This window comes from Notechis scutatus, chromosome 5, assembly GCF_049901735.1.
Source record: "Notechis scutatus isolate UNSWTSFEM ecotype Mainland chromosome 5, rNotScu1.2, whole genome shotgun sequence".
Classification (NCBI taxonomy): Eukaryota; Metazoa; Chordata; class Lepidosauria; order Squamata; family Elapidae; genus Notechis; species Notechis scutatus.
In genome coordinates, this window is record NC_142013.1 from 103,777,094 (window position 1) to 103,789,374 (window position 12,281).

At 40.8% G+C, this 12,281-nt stretch overlaps 1 protein-coding gene and 1 long non-coding RNA gene across 4 annotated transcripts in view; one reads left to right on the forward strand and one right to left on the reverse strand.

Annotated features, from left to right (window-relative positions):
- Positions 1–451: 451 nt before the first annotated feature.
- On the forward strand, positions 452–9,826 carry LOC148130603 (uncharacterized). Its single transcript, XR_015749936.1, has 3 exons — positions 452–639; positions 4,091–4,616; positions 8,807–9,826. It is a non-coding gene; the product is annotated as an uncharacterized LOC148130603 (long non-coding RNA).
- A 3-nt stretch (positions 9,827–9,829) lies between these two features.
- The window catches only part of PIBF1 (progesterone immunomodulatory binding factor 1), a 106,624-nt gene continuing 104,172 nt past the window's right edge, over positions 9,830–12,281 (reverse strand). For all 3 annotated transcript variants that reach the window (XM_026673480.2, XM_087967422.1, XM_087967424.1), the window contains 2 exons: positions 11,282–11,455; positions 9,830–10,081 (listed from right to left, as the gene is read on the reverse strand). In XM_026673480.2, coding sequence (XP_026529265.1) covers positions 10,025–10,081; positions 11,282–11,455 — 231 coding nt within the window. In that variant the 3' untranslated portion in view covers positions 9,830–10,024. The remainder of the gene's footprint in view (positions 10,082–11,281; positions 11,456–12,281) is intronic.

Sequence of the window (12,281 nt, forward strand, 5' to 3'; positions counted from 1 at the left end):
GTCATATGATCCCCTTTTGGGACCTTTTGACCGGCAAAGTCAATGGAGAAACCCAGATTCACTTAACAAACCATGTTACTAATTTAAGAACTGCAGTGATTCGCTTAAAACTGTGGCGAAAAAAGTCACAAAGTGGGGCCAAAGTCACTTAATGTCTCACTTAGCAACATAGATTTGGGGTCTCAATTGTCATCACAACTCAAGGACTATCTGCACATTCCACTTTCTTCCCTCTGCTGATTTTCTGCTCATGATAGAGGCAAGAAGAACAGCTGTTGTGGCTTTAGCAATAACTTCAGAACTCATCAAATGTACCCACATCTCATGAAAAAACTATATTAACGGCAATTTGCAACTGAATATGATTCACCCACAGGGATTTTTAAAAAATGCATCCAGTCTTCTAAAGTGATTTAGGGCCTTGGCTCACAATGTCTTTACGTCTTTGTAGGTAATCCCGAAGAAGAAATGATACTGCAGCCCCACATTTCTGGATCTGCATTCAAATGAAGTTATGCTGGGATGACACTCCTGTGCTTTTTCTCTCAGAATAACAGAATAAGAGAGATGAAAGGGACTTTGAAGATCTTCTAGTCCAACCCCCTGCTCAAGCAAGGTACCCTACATCATTTCAGACAGGTGGCTGTCCAGTCTCTTCTTAAAAGCCTCCAGTGATGGAGCTCCCACAACTTCTGAAGACAAACTTGTTCTCACACACAATTGTTCTCACTGTTGGGAACTTTCTCCTTAGTTCTAGGTTGCTTCTCTCCTTGATTAGTTTCCATCCATATTTCTTCTCCTGCCCTCTGGTGCTTTGGAGAATAGCTTGACTCCCTCTCCTTTGGGGCAGCCCAACAAATATAGGAACAGTGCTACGCATGGGCACAACATAAACATGCCCAGAAACCAATTTTCCTTTGGTTGTGCTGTCATCCTGACATTGCCTTCACTCAGTTTTCAACTCAGAACTGAGGGGCATTTTTAGTCCCCCTCAGATATACCAATAGTGAGGTCTTCTTTCCTCCAAATTCTGTCTCAATCATTGCTGTAAGATGGATGCTCACAAGGCGAGACTTCCCAAGGCTTTGTGTCTTTAGATATTCCACAGAATACCAGAAGGATTCACCTTAATCCACCAAACCATGCAGCAGTTACCACCAGTTGCTGGAAAATAAATGGCTCCCTGTGGGTTTGTGTTTTTAATAGCTTCTTTCTCACAAGGAATGGCCTAAATAATGCTGAAATCCACAGGCTGTAGCAGCAACTGAACAGAAAGAAAATAAAAGCTTGGCTCAGAAAGGAATATTGCTTTGTGGATAAGGAGAAACAAGGGCAGGGGGAGGGAATTCTTGAGCTTCTCCAACAAGCTTGTTTCTCTACAGGCACGAAGTTATCAAAACAGGGAGTGGATGTTTGATAATTCTGTCTCTCTTTTTAAAAAAACAATTTGCTAAAATCATCGCTGCTACTCACCTAGTGGCAGGGGTTGCCTGTTCCTTCAAGCAGGCCCTTATTTCCTTCTCCTAAACAGTGTCATCTTTGGTCCAAGTAAAAAAAAAAAAGAAATACATTTTTGGGATTCATTTTCTCATCTTTTGAACCACAAAGGGTTGGAAATGTTCTAAGCTTGGGCCACTGTGGTTTGTCAGCAAGCCATTATTAAATCATCATAATCACGTACAACGGTGCTGTTCTTTGGAGGATGGATAGAAGTTTGAAGGGTCTTTTTTTGTGGTGGATTCCTATCTACAGTATGGCCAATCCTCTTCTGATACTCCATTGTCAGACATATGTGTAGTTGCCAAGTCTAATGGGTTGGTTTCTTCTGCTGCTGGAAATCAGTAGATGATCTTGGCTGTTTTTCTGATGTTCTGATCCGTTTTGCATTTAATATAGTTATGCCTAGAGGTGGCCTTTTGAAAGGCAAAGCATTGATTCTAATAATCTTGGCGCGAGATCTTTGCCAGCTGCTTGATGGGATGTTTGGTTCCTTTAACTCTTAATTACATGACATAGTTTACTGTTCAGGGTACATTTGAGAAAACAAGTGCATGTTTAGCAAGGGGCTGATGGTAGGATTTGGGAGGGAGAACTGGTTATAGCTGCAGCTCTGAAGAATTTCAGATGTTGGATAGCTGGATACAAGGATAAATAAAAAGCTCTTCCATGAAATATGGTCACAGACACTGTCCTGGACATCTCCTTTGCTGATCTGGTAATCATGGAGAAAATATATAGTGTTTGATTTGTTCACACCTAAAATGAGTTTTAAACGCATTTTTAATCGGAGCCTCTTCAGCTGTGCTGGCCTTCAGTGCTATTTGGAACATTTGATTTTGGTCATAAGTGCCAAAATTGGTAGTTCAGCAGACAGATGGTTTCTTTTGGGAAACAAGATTTTAAACTGTCTTTATCTGATCTTTTTTTTTTTGTTTGTTTTTTTTTTTTTTTCATAAGGGAAAAGATCCGAGAAAGGCGGGGCTAAAGATCCAAGAAATGGATTCTCCAAGCTCATCTGATTTTGAGACTACTTCTGTGTTGGGTACTATGGCTCCCTATCCAGGATAGTGGCTTGCATTAGAAATTTGGTGGGGCTATTGATGCTTTCAAAAGGATTTTGTGATAAGGGAATTCTACTATTTTTTTTAAAAAAAAAATCCACTGGTTTAGCCAAACCAAGAAGAGATTGAGGAGCTATGCAATGGCACACTGCAAATACACAAACCGTCTATTCACATAGAACAAGTACTAGAGGATTTCAAGAACTGTATTATTTCAGCTGAGAATTACAATGTCTTCTACAAACTTAGAGACTGTTAGGGTTTGAGATGTTTAAAGCCATCTTAACAGATCTTGATGGAATACAGAAAAAAAACCAGCAGATGTGCCTCAGCAAATTTTAACTATGTTCTTCTGGAATAAAGTCAGAGTTTTCTCCTGCTTGAGGAACCCAACTCTCTTGCCTTAACTCAACCAATGCCTCAGACTCTGGTTTCTGTGTTCTGATGTTCCATTCCTTTCCTCCCTAGAGGATAGGAAGATTAATTTTTAAGGGAAGGTTTTTTTTTTTTTTTTGTAAAATGACATTATCTGGGGCATTATGAGTGATAACTTGTGGGGGTGGAGAGTTTTCATCTTCTATTGACATTAAAAATGAAGGCACTGAAGCAGACTTCATCAGCACCTCTCAGTCCCATATTTTGCATATCTACAATGGCATCAACCCCTGAGATGAGAAGATTTACAACTCTAAGTGGCAATATGATCTTAGAACTAAGAGCATGTTAATAATTAGCCTTGCAGTTTTCTGATTGTGTGGCTAATGGCATAACCCATAGCTTTATTTCCAATCCTATCCTTTCTTCCCAAATGAGTTTTAATGTTTGAGAGATTATTTTTAATGGCCTTAGCGTTGGGTTTATGCTAATTCTATAAATATTCTATTTCTTTTGTGGGCGCTCCTTCAGTGTATTTCCCTTAAAGGTGGCTTGCAAATGTTTTTCAATGAACAACCTCTGAAGAGCACTGGGAGATTGTGTTTGTTCTAATCTACAAGTTTGCTGGGATTCTCTCAGAAACAGTGAGAAACACCATACATCTATCACACACTGCATTGCTTTGTAGATTGTCCCTATGTTCCAAATAAGGATCTGGCTTTACCCATTTTGCAAGAAAGACCCCTTTCACTTTCTTTTTGCCAAATAAGGATTTGTCCCTCTTAAAAATTTGGAAGGATCGTAATGAGCTGTGACTCAGGTATGCATTATCAGTACCTTTCTGAGGCTGAGCTTTGATGATTCCGACAGTTTTGCTATATAGAGAGACACTGATCAACATACAGCTTTACAATGTAAATTTGCTGAGCAGATGAAGGTTATGCAAATGGCTGCTCAACACAATACAGCCAAGAACATGAGCTGGGAGGGAGATGAGGGCTCTCAACAGTGTTTGGTCATCTCCTTTGTTCCCAGGGGAATAGGGAAGTCAAGAAAGGTGCTGGAGAACCTTAAATGCTAACAGAATTGTGTGATTTAATCTGGAGAGATCTGATGCCATTGTCTCATTATTGACACATTCTTCTGCTTTTCAGAACGGGATAGCTTACCTATTGGGAAGAAAACTCTTGAGGAATTTAGAAATCCTGACATAACTGTGTAAGAAAAGAAAAAATCAGCTTCAGATTTTATCTACCCATGGATATAAATCCTTCAGGTTTGACTGCTGGGAACTTCAGTGTCACAATAACAGTCCTAATAGAGAAATTCACATTTCATTTCACTTGTGTTCCAAAGAAGGCATTTGCAACCAACTATTAGGAAACATCGACCAAACCATCTGATATGCAGCAAACTTCCTGTGCTGGTTTGTGCTTGTAATCAGCCATTCCAAATTCAAATCTGCTGAGCTTTTGTTGTTCTGTTATCAATTGCATTTAAAGACGATTAGGAGATGATTTCATTGTTCAGAACGACCCTTTCTTTAGATTAGTAGGATAGAAACATTCAAATGTGTTGGTCTTGAAAAATCAGTCAATCATTAATGTTATCTATTTGTTTCAACTGACTGAAGTGAACTGGAAGTAATAATATGGCAGCCAGCAAAACGGTTCCCGAAAGGTAAGTTTAGAGGCAACTTTTGAGTGAGGGTTTTCTCCCAATGTGAGCATTTCAAGGATCAAAACTTGTTATGTGCATTGTACACTAAATATTTGCCACTGATGTCTTGCAGCATGAAGTTAGGAAATGAAAATGGGCCCATCTTAACGTTTCTTTAGAATTATATTCATCTGGATCACATTCATCTTACCCTCAAAGGCTCAAAAGGGATTTTGGAGCACCTGTTTAGATTTTCATTTGCATCAAAGCGAAGGTTCAAAGTCAACCCTGAAAAATGTTATATCAAGAGAAGCAAAGGTCCCAGGACATTTAAATCCCAGTCATTTTCTCCATTCTTAAGAATGATCTCATCTGCAGGCAACTGTAGAAGAGAAAAAGCAGACAAAATGCGTCCCATTAGAGATGACTTTACGTGAGAGATGGCTGGGTGCCAGTCAATGCAGAGAGTTGAATAGACCATTTTAGGGTGGGGGGGGGAATCTCTCATGCAAATGGTTGGCCTCTCTTGCCCAACATTCCATTCTATGCATGCTTATCCTGCCGAGAGTTGTCTAGTTGATTGTGCTCCAGTTCTGATGGTGGGAAAATGCCACTTGGATCTGCCTGAGGTCCTGAAGGTCTTGGGATGCCTTTGAAAATGATCAAAAAGAATTGGCTAAGTCTGGTCTGGAGCCTGCTTAGATGGGTCAGGATTACATCCCCCAGAATCCACAGCTTGGTAGGGTCAACTAATACACCTGGAAGGCAAGCTGCAGCTGGGCTGTACTGAGAAGTGTTCTTGGAGCTGACCGAAAGTTGAACGACCCCGAGTTGACTCTCTAGCCCGGATAGGCTTTCTCTCTGCCCTTCACCCAAGAGAAATTGGTTATCCCTTTAGCAAACGCGTGTACGACTTTCTTATTGCAAAGAGTGAACTTGAAAGAAGATCTAACCATGGAAAAAAGAAACTTAGAAATATTTTCATATCGAAGGGCCTCCTCATTCCCCATTGCTTTCGATTTTACCATCAACTTGTTTGATTAATTATTGGAAGGAGGCTATAGCCCAGGGGACTTCAAATTTGACAGCTTTAAAAATTGTGGACTTCAACTCCCAGAATTCCTCCCCCAGTCGTGTTAGCTTAGGAATTCTGGGAGTTGAAATTCACAAGTCTTAAACTTGTCAAGTTGGAAGACCCTTGCTATAGCCAGTCGTTAATGAATTGTCAGGGTCTACAAAATACTATCTACATCCTTTGATGGCTGGAAAATTTTTTTTCTTTGTCTCTAAATACCATGGTTTTCAGCAAGTGGAAGGGGTGGTCTCCCCCACTCCCAAATCTAGTGCCTTACAATAAGTCTTCCAATATTTGAGGGGCTGCCACAGGGAGGAAGGGGTCAAGCTATTTTCTAAAGCGCCTGTAGGCCAGACAATAATGGATGGAAACTGAACAAGGACAGATTTAACCTGGAAATAAGGAGAAGCTTTCTGACAGTGAGAACAATCAACCAATGGAACAGCTTGCCCTCGGAAGTTTTGGGAGCACCATCATTTGAGACTTTCAAGAAGAGATTGGACTGCCATTTGTCAGAAATGGTGTAGGGTCTCCCGCTTGGGCGGGGTGTGTGGACTAGATGACCTACAAGGTCCCTTCCAACTCTGATTATCTGTTATCTGTTAAATATTGAGCAAATTGACTGGGGATGAAACAAGTTGTAGTTTAAAGTTCATATTGTTGGCCAGCACATCAGGATGAAGAAAACTCTGGTTGAAAAAATATATATAATAGTTTTGCTGCAGATTTGTGTAGGGGAGCAAATAGAAAGGGTGTTTGGATTACAACATGGCTTATTTCACTTCCTGGGACGCTAAGTGAAACTTCAAATTGTTACAAAGAAGAAAAATTCCAACCCCAATATCTGTGACATGTATGAAGAATATTAAACCACAAATTAGCCAGAATAGTCCTTCAGCTTGGCCTGACAACCATTTTGTAAAAAATCAATTAAAAAAATTTCTCAAGTTTCCTCCTCCACTTCTAGCTCTCTTGAACACCACAAATATCAGTGCTGATAGAGTTCATCTTCTATTTCCCTCCCCCTCCAAGTTTGAAGCTGTCTTCAAACTTGACAGCTTTAAGACTTGTGGACTTCAACTCCCAGAATTCTTGAGCTAACATGACCGGAGGAGGAATTCTGGGAGTTGAAGTCCACAAGTCTTAAAGCTGTCAAGTTTGAAGACCCCTGTCTTAAAGCTGTCCTGAATGCATAATTGTGTTTGTGTGTGTTGTGTGTGTGAAGGATTACAACATTAGAGAAGATAAATTTATGATTGATCCTCAAAGTCCTATCAAGGTAGTCCTTGATTTACAACCATTCATTTAGTGACTGTTGAAAGTTACAATGGCACTGAAACAAGTGACCGTTTATTCACATTTATAACTGTTGCAGCATCTCCATGGTCACCTAATCAAAATTCGGACACTTGGCAACAGAAACTTATTTATGACAGTTGCCATGTCCTGAGGTCATGTGATCACATTTTGGCGACCTTCTGGCAAGCAAGGTCAACGGGGAGCCAGATATATTTTAACAACCTTGTCACGAACTTAACAACTGCAGTGATTCACTTAACAAGTGTGGCAAGAAAGGTCATAAAATGAGGCAAAATCCACTTAACAATTGTCTTGCTTAGCCATTTGGAAATTTGGGGGTCAATTGTGGTCATTGAGGACTACACCTGTATTTTGGCCAACTGAGAAATGGATCAGATGCCCTCAAAGAAGGAGAATCTTGATAAATGCAATTCTGTAATTCACCTGTAACTAATATTTAAGTGACCTCAGCTTTCCACTGACTTGAGTTGTGTATGCTAGGCACCACAATATAAAAGCAGAATATTGTCCGTTAAAGCCCTTGTTATTTTCCAGTTAATCAGAGGACTCAATTCACAACAGTGGAGCTGGGTTTGTCAGGGGTCTGGAGTATGTTACAAAGAGGAAAATTATGTTAATAGGGACAGGGGTGCAAAAACTGTGGAACTGAAATAGAATCTAATTTGCAGTACAATGTAAAACAGCCCTATCAAAATTCAACCACAATAAATCTCCTTAATTGGTATCTTGTCAGCAGCATCAAAGATTCCCAGGATCAAGGCCAAATTACCTGATGCAAATGTTGCCGGTTTTTCTTGGTCTCCATCAGATGCAGCAGGCTTGTACCCATTAGTTTAAAGAAATTTTTAGAGTTTTAAAAAGGATGTATACCAAAAAACAAAAACCTATGAGTGTAACTTGGAGGGAGCGATCTAAATTTAATAGTGTAACTTTAAAGTATGCATGTTAAGAGGAAATTAAAAAGAGATGTGTTAGAAAGCTTTGATTTTAGAAAGTTTTTTGAAGAAAGGTTTCGTGTTTTAAAGTGGATAAAAAAAAAGAATTATTTTTCCCTTTAAGGTTAAAGAATCTGAAAGAATACAGTGAGTTTTGTTAATATGAATGGTGATAGTTTATAAAGATTATTAAGTGCAAATAAAACACATATTTCCACAGCAAGGAAGATAAATTGATTGTTTTATTCAAAGAGGAGAATATATTTAATTATCTTTTTTTTATTTGGATATCACTTCTGGATTTTATGCTTGTGATAAAAAAAAAAACGCTCGAAACCTTGGCTTTGGTTTTGCAGATTAGATCTGTTGCTATAGAAATGGCTAATTATATACTAATGTGTAAAAGTAAAAAGTTGAGGCTGGAATGTTATCATCTTGAACCGTGCTAAAAAGAATCGGAAGTAAACCCTTTTTTTCTTTCTTGTACCTCATATTTCCCCCCCCTCTTTTCCCTTTCCTTAATTTCCTGTATTTATTTTTCTTTGTATTTTATATATTGATAAAATAATAGAAGTCATTAAATGAGACAGAAAGCTTCCTCACCCTAGCCCAGCCATTCTCTATGCCCAGTCTGCCTGTTTTATCTTTCCTGAGACTTTTTCATCTTAAATCCTCAATTTATTGTTCCTTTAGGGTCTCCTGTTTGAGCAGGGGGTTGGATTAGAAGACCTCCAAGGTCCCTTCCAGCTCTACTGTGATTGATTGATTGATTGACTTCTTTCTTACACCCCGTCTGTGCTATGCTTAAGTTTGCGTTAAAGTGAATCTGGTATCCTGTTATAAAGTCTGGAGTCCTAATGCTGTTATTCCTTTCTTCCCAGGTAACCCTGAAATCAGGAACGGATATCTTGTGCTGGAGAACAAAGGGGATACTGATGGGATCACAGGTTGTAAAGCCCATCCTTGTGAAAAACACAATCACAATAGAAGGTGTGACCATTTTCAGTGTATCCATATGACATTTTTGTTTTGATTGCAAGGAACACTTGTCTTATAGCCAGGGGTCTTCAAACTTGACAGGTTTAAGACTTGTGGACTTCAACTCCCAGAATTCCTCCTCCAGTCGTGTTAGCTCAGGAATTCTGGGAGTTGAAGTCCACCAGTCTTAAACTTGCCAAGTTTGAAGGCCCCTGCTTTAGATCCTGTCATCTCACTGACCTTTAAAGGATTAAAAATAACGTTGGTGATTTTGTTTAGTTCTGGAAGTTCCATTGTTGCTTACTATTTTCTTCAGGTTTAAGGTTATAATTCTTTGAATTTGATTCAGATTCTCAGTTCTCTGGACTGGAGAAGATGACCTGATCTAACTGAGGTTGCGGGGCATCAGCCATGGTTGATGGCTGTCTGAATGAAATCTCTGCTGTTCCTATGGAGTTTTTACTTACAGCTCCGCTATAGAGACATGGTGGCTCAGTGGCTAAGACGCTGAGCTTGTCGATCGAAAGGTCGGCAGTTCAAATCTCTAACGCCACGTCACGGAGTGAGCTCCCGTTACTTGTCCCAGCTTCTGCCAACCTAGCAGTTTGAAAGCATGTAAAAATGCCAGTAGAAAAATAGGGACCACTTTGGTGGGAAGGTAACAGTCGGCCACATGACCACGGAGAGGTCTTCAGACACCACTGGCTCTTCGGCTTTGTAATGGAAATGAGCACCACCCCCTAAAGCCGGAAACAACTAGCACGTATGTGTGAGAGGAACCTTTGCCACCTTACAGCTATTAAAAATGTTTATGAGAGGTATTCAAATGTGCTAGTGATTGTTCTTTGCATTTCTTACAACAGAGAGAAGCTTCAGTGTTGGTACTTCAGAACGAATTTTGCAATAAACACCCATCTCACGCTTAATACCGTCCAATGTTTTTATTAGCAGCATTTAAGTGTGTAGACCAGTGGCACAAATCCTAAAAGATCAGAATGGGTCTCTTTGGAGCCACAATGATATTAAAAGCAAAGGGAGTTACAATGCAGTTAGGAAAATAGAGGGGGTTAATTAAGAAGTCTTGGAACATGATTGGGATTATCCTTCCCTGGAATAAAACTTTAGGGTGCTTTGGTTGGTTTCCCCTTCTTTCGGCCTTGTGCTGGAGCCTCCTTTGTCTAGGAGAAGAAAAGACAAGACATGAACACCGAGCCAGGCCAAGCAACAGGCTCCCTCTTTGCCACCTTTCTGTGGGGACATGACCCTCTGCTCACAACCATGTCATCCAAACTGCAGCATCAACACAACGGAGGCAAACCATCCTGGAAAGGAAACCCCAGATCTGTCCCAGTATCCATTATGCAAATATAGCACATTTGAATATACTTGTGTGATTATGATTCTGTCTCATCGCCTTTGGAAAGAGCCCAAGAGCTATGCCCAGTAATGAGGGCCTTGCTCAGAACCAGATAGAGACATTGCCTTTAGGTCCCCGTACCTGCCTTAATAGCAATAGCAATAGTAAAACCAAAAGTACACATATAGACTGGGTCAAACCAGGCTCAATAGCAGTAACTGTGAGAGGGATCTTGGAGTCTTAGTGCACAACCAGCTAAATATGAGCCAGCAGTGTGCAGCAGCAGCCAAAAAAGCTAATGCAATCCTAAGTTGTATCAACAGAGGGATACAATCAAGATCCAGTGAGGTACTAATACCACTCTACAAAGCCTTAGTAAGACCACACCTAGAGTACTGCATCCAGTTTTGGTCACCACACTATAAAAAAGACGTTGAGTCTCTAGAAAAAGTGCAGAGGAGACCAACCAGGATGATTAGGGGACTGGAGACTAAAACATATGAAGAATGGTTACAGGAATTGGGCATGGCCAGTCTAGTGAAGAGAAGGACCAGGGGAGACATGAAAGCAGTGTTCTAATATTTGAGGGGCTGCCACAGAGAGGAGGGGGTCAATCTACTTTTAAAAGCACCCTAAGGCCAGACAAGGAATAATGGATGGAAACTGAACAAGGAGAGATTCAACCTGGAAATAAGGAGAAACTTTCTGACAGTGAGAACAATCAACCAATGGAACAGAAGTTGCCCTCGGAAGTTGTGGGAGCGCCATCACTTGAGACTTTCAAGAAGAGATTGGACTGCCATTTGTCAGAAATGGTGTAGGGTCTCCTGTTTGGGCAGGGGGTTGGACTAGATGACCTACAAGGGGTCCCTTCTAACTCTGATTATCTGTTATCTGTTGGTAATAGCTTTTAGAAGAATATACTGCTTTACAGCTCTCTCTGAATGGTTTACAAATGTCAGCATTTCCCCCCCAACAATCTGGGAGAGCTGTGTGGCTCTGAAAACACTACTCTACTTACGAAGACGGTTGGCTTGGGTGCAAATGTATTTCCATCCTCATGCGGCAAATGGAACTGAACCGATGGATTCGTGACAGATTTTTCCGGTGAAGTTTTTTTCTGTTTCTGAGGCAAGCTGTCCCCTTGTGGTTGACCATAAAGAGTAAGCAGCATCTGCTTCATCGCAGCTAGTTCCTGAAGAAAGCAAAGCATAGGATCAAATCGCTGGATGTGAAATAGAGTCATCCTCCTGATGTCACATCTGGGCATGTAACCACAAACAATAGAATAAAAGAGTTGGAAGGGACCTTGTCGATCATCTAGTTCAACCCCCCCCCCCCACCCAAGCAGAAGACTCTACACCAGGGGTGTCCAACCTTGGCTACTTTAAGACTTGTGGACTTCAACTCCCAGAGTTCCTCAGCCAGCAAAGCTGGCTGAGGAACTCTGGGAGTTGAAGTCCACAAGTCTTAAAGTTGCCAAGGTTGGACACCCCTGCTCTACACCATTTCTGAAGGATGGCACTCCAGCCTCTTGAAAGCCTCCAGCAATGAAGCTCCCACAACTTCTGAGGGCAACTTCTGTTCCATGGGTTGATTGCTCTCACTGTCAGAAAATTTCTCCTTATTTCCAGACTGAATCTCTCCTTGATCAGTTTCCATCTATTATTCCTTATCTGACTTTCAGGTGCCTTGGGAAATAGCTTGACCCCTTCTTCCTCTCTGTGGCAGCCCCTCAGATATTGGAACACTGCTATCATGTCTCCCCTGGTCCTTCTTTTAATCAAACTAGACATACCCAATTCCAGTAACCATGTTTTAGCCTCCAGTCCCCTAATGCTTTTTTCTGCACTCTTTCTAGAGTCTCAATATCTTTTTTACATCGCGGCAACCAAAACTGAATGCAGCGTATGCAGTATAACTGTGGCCTTACCAAGGCATTATAAAGTGGCATTAACACTTCACGTGAACCAGAAGCACTGTGGTCAATGAGAGTGTGCTACCTTCCTTGTTTCGGATCC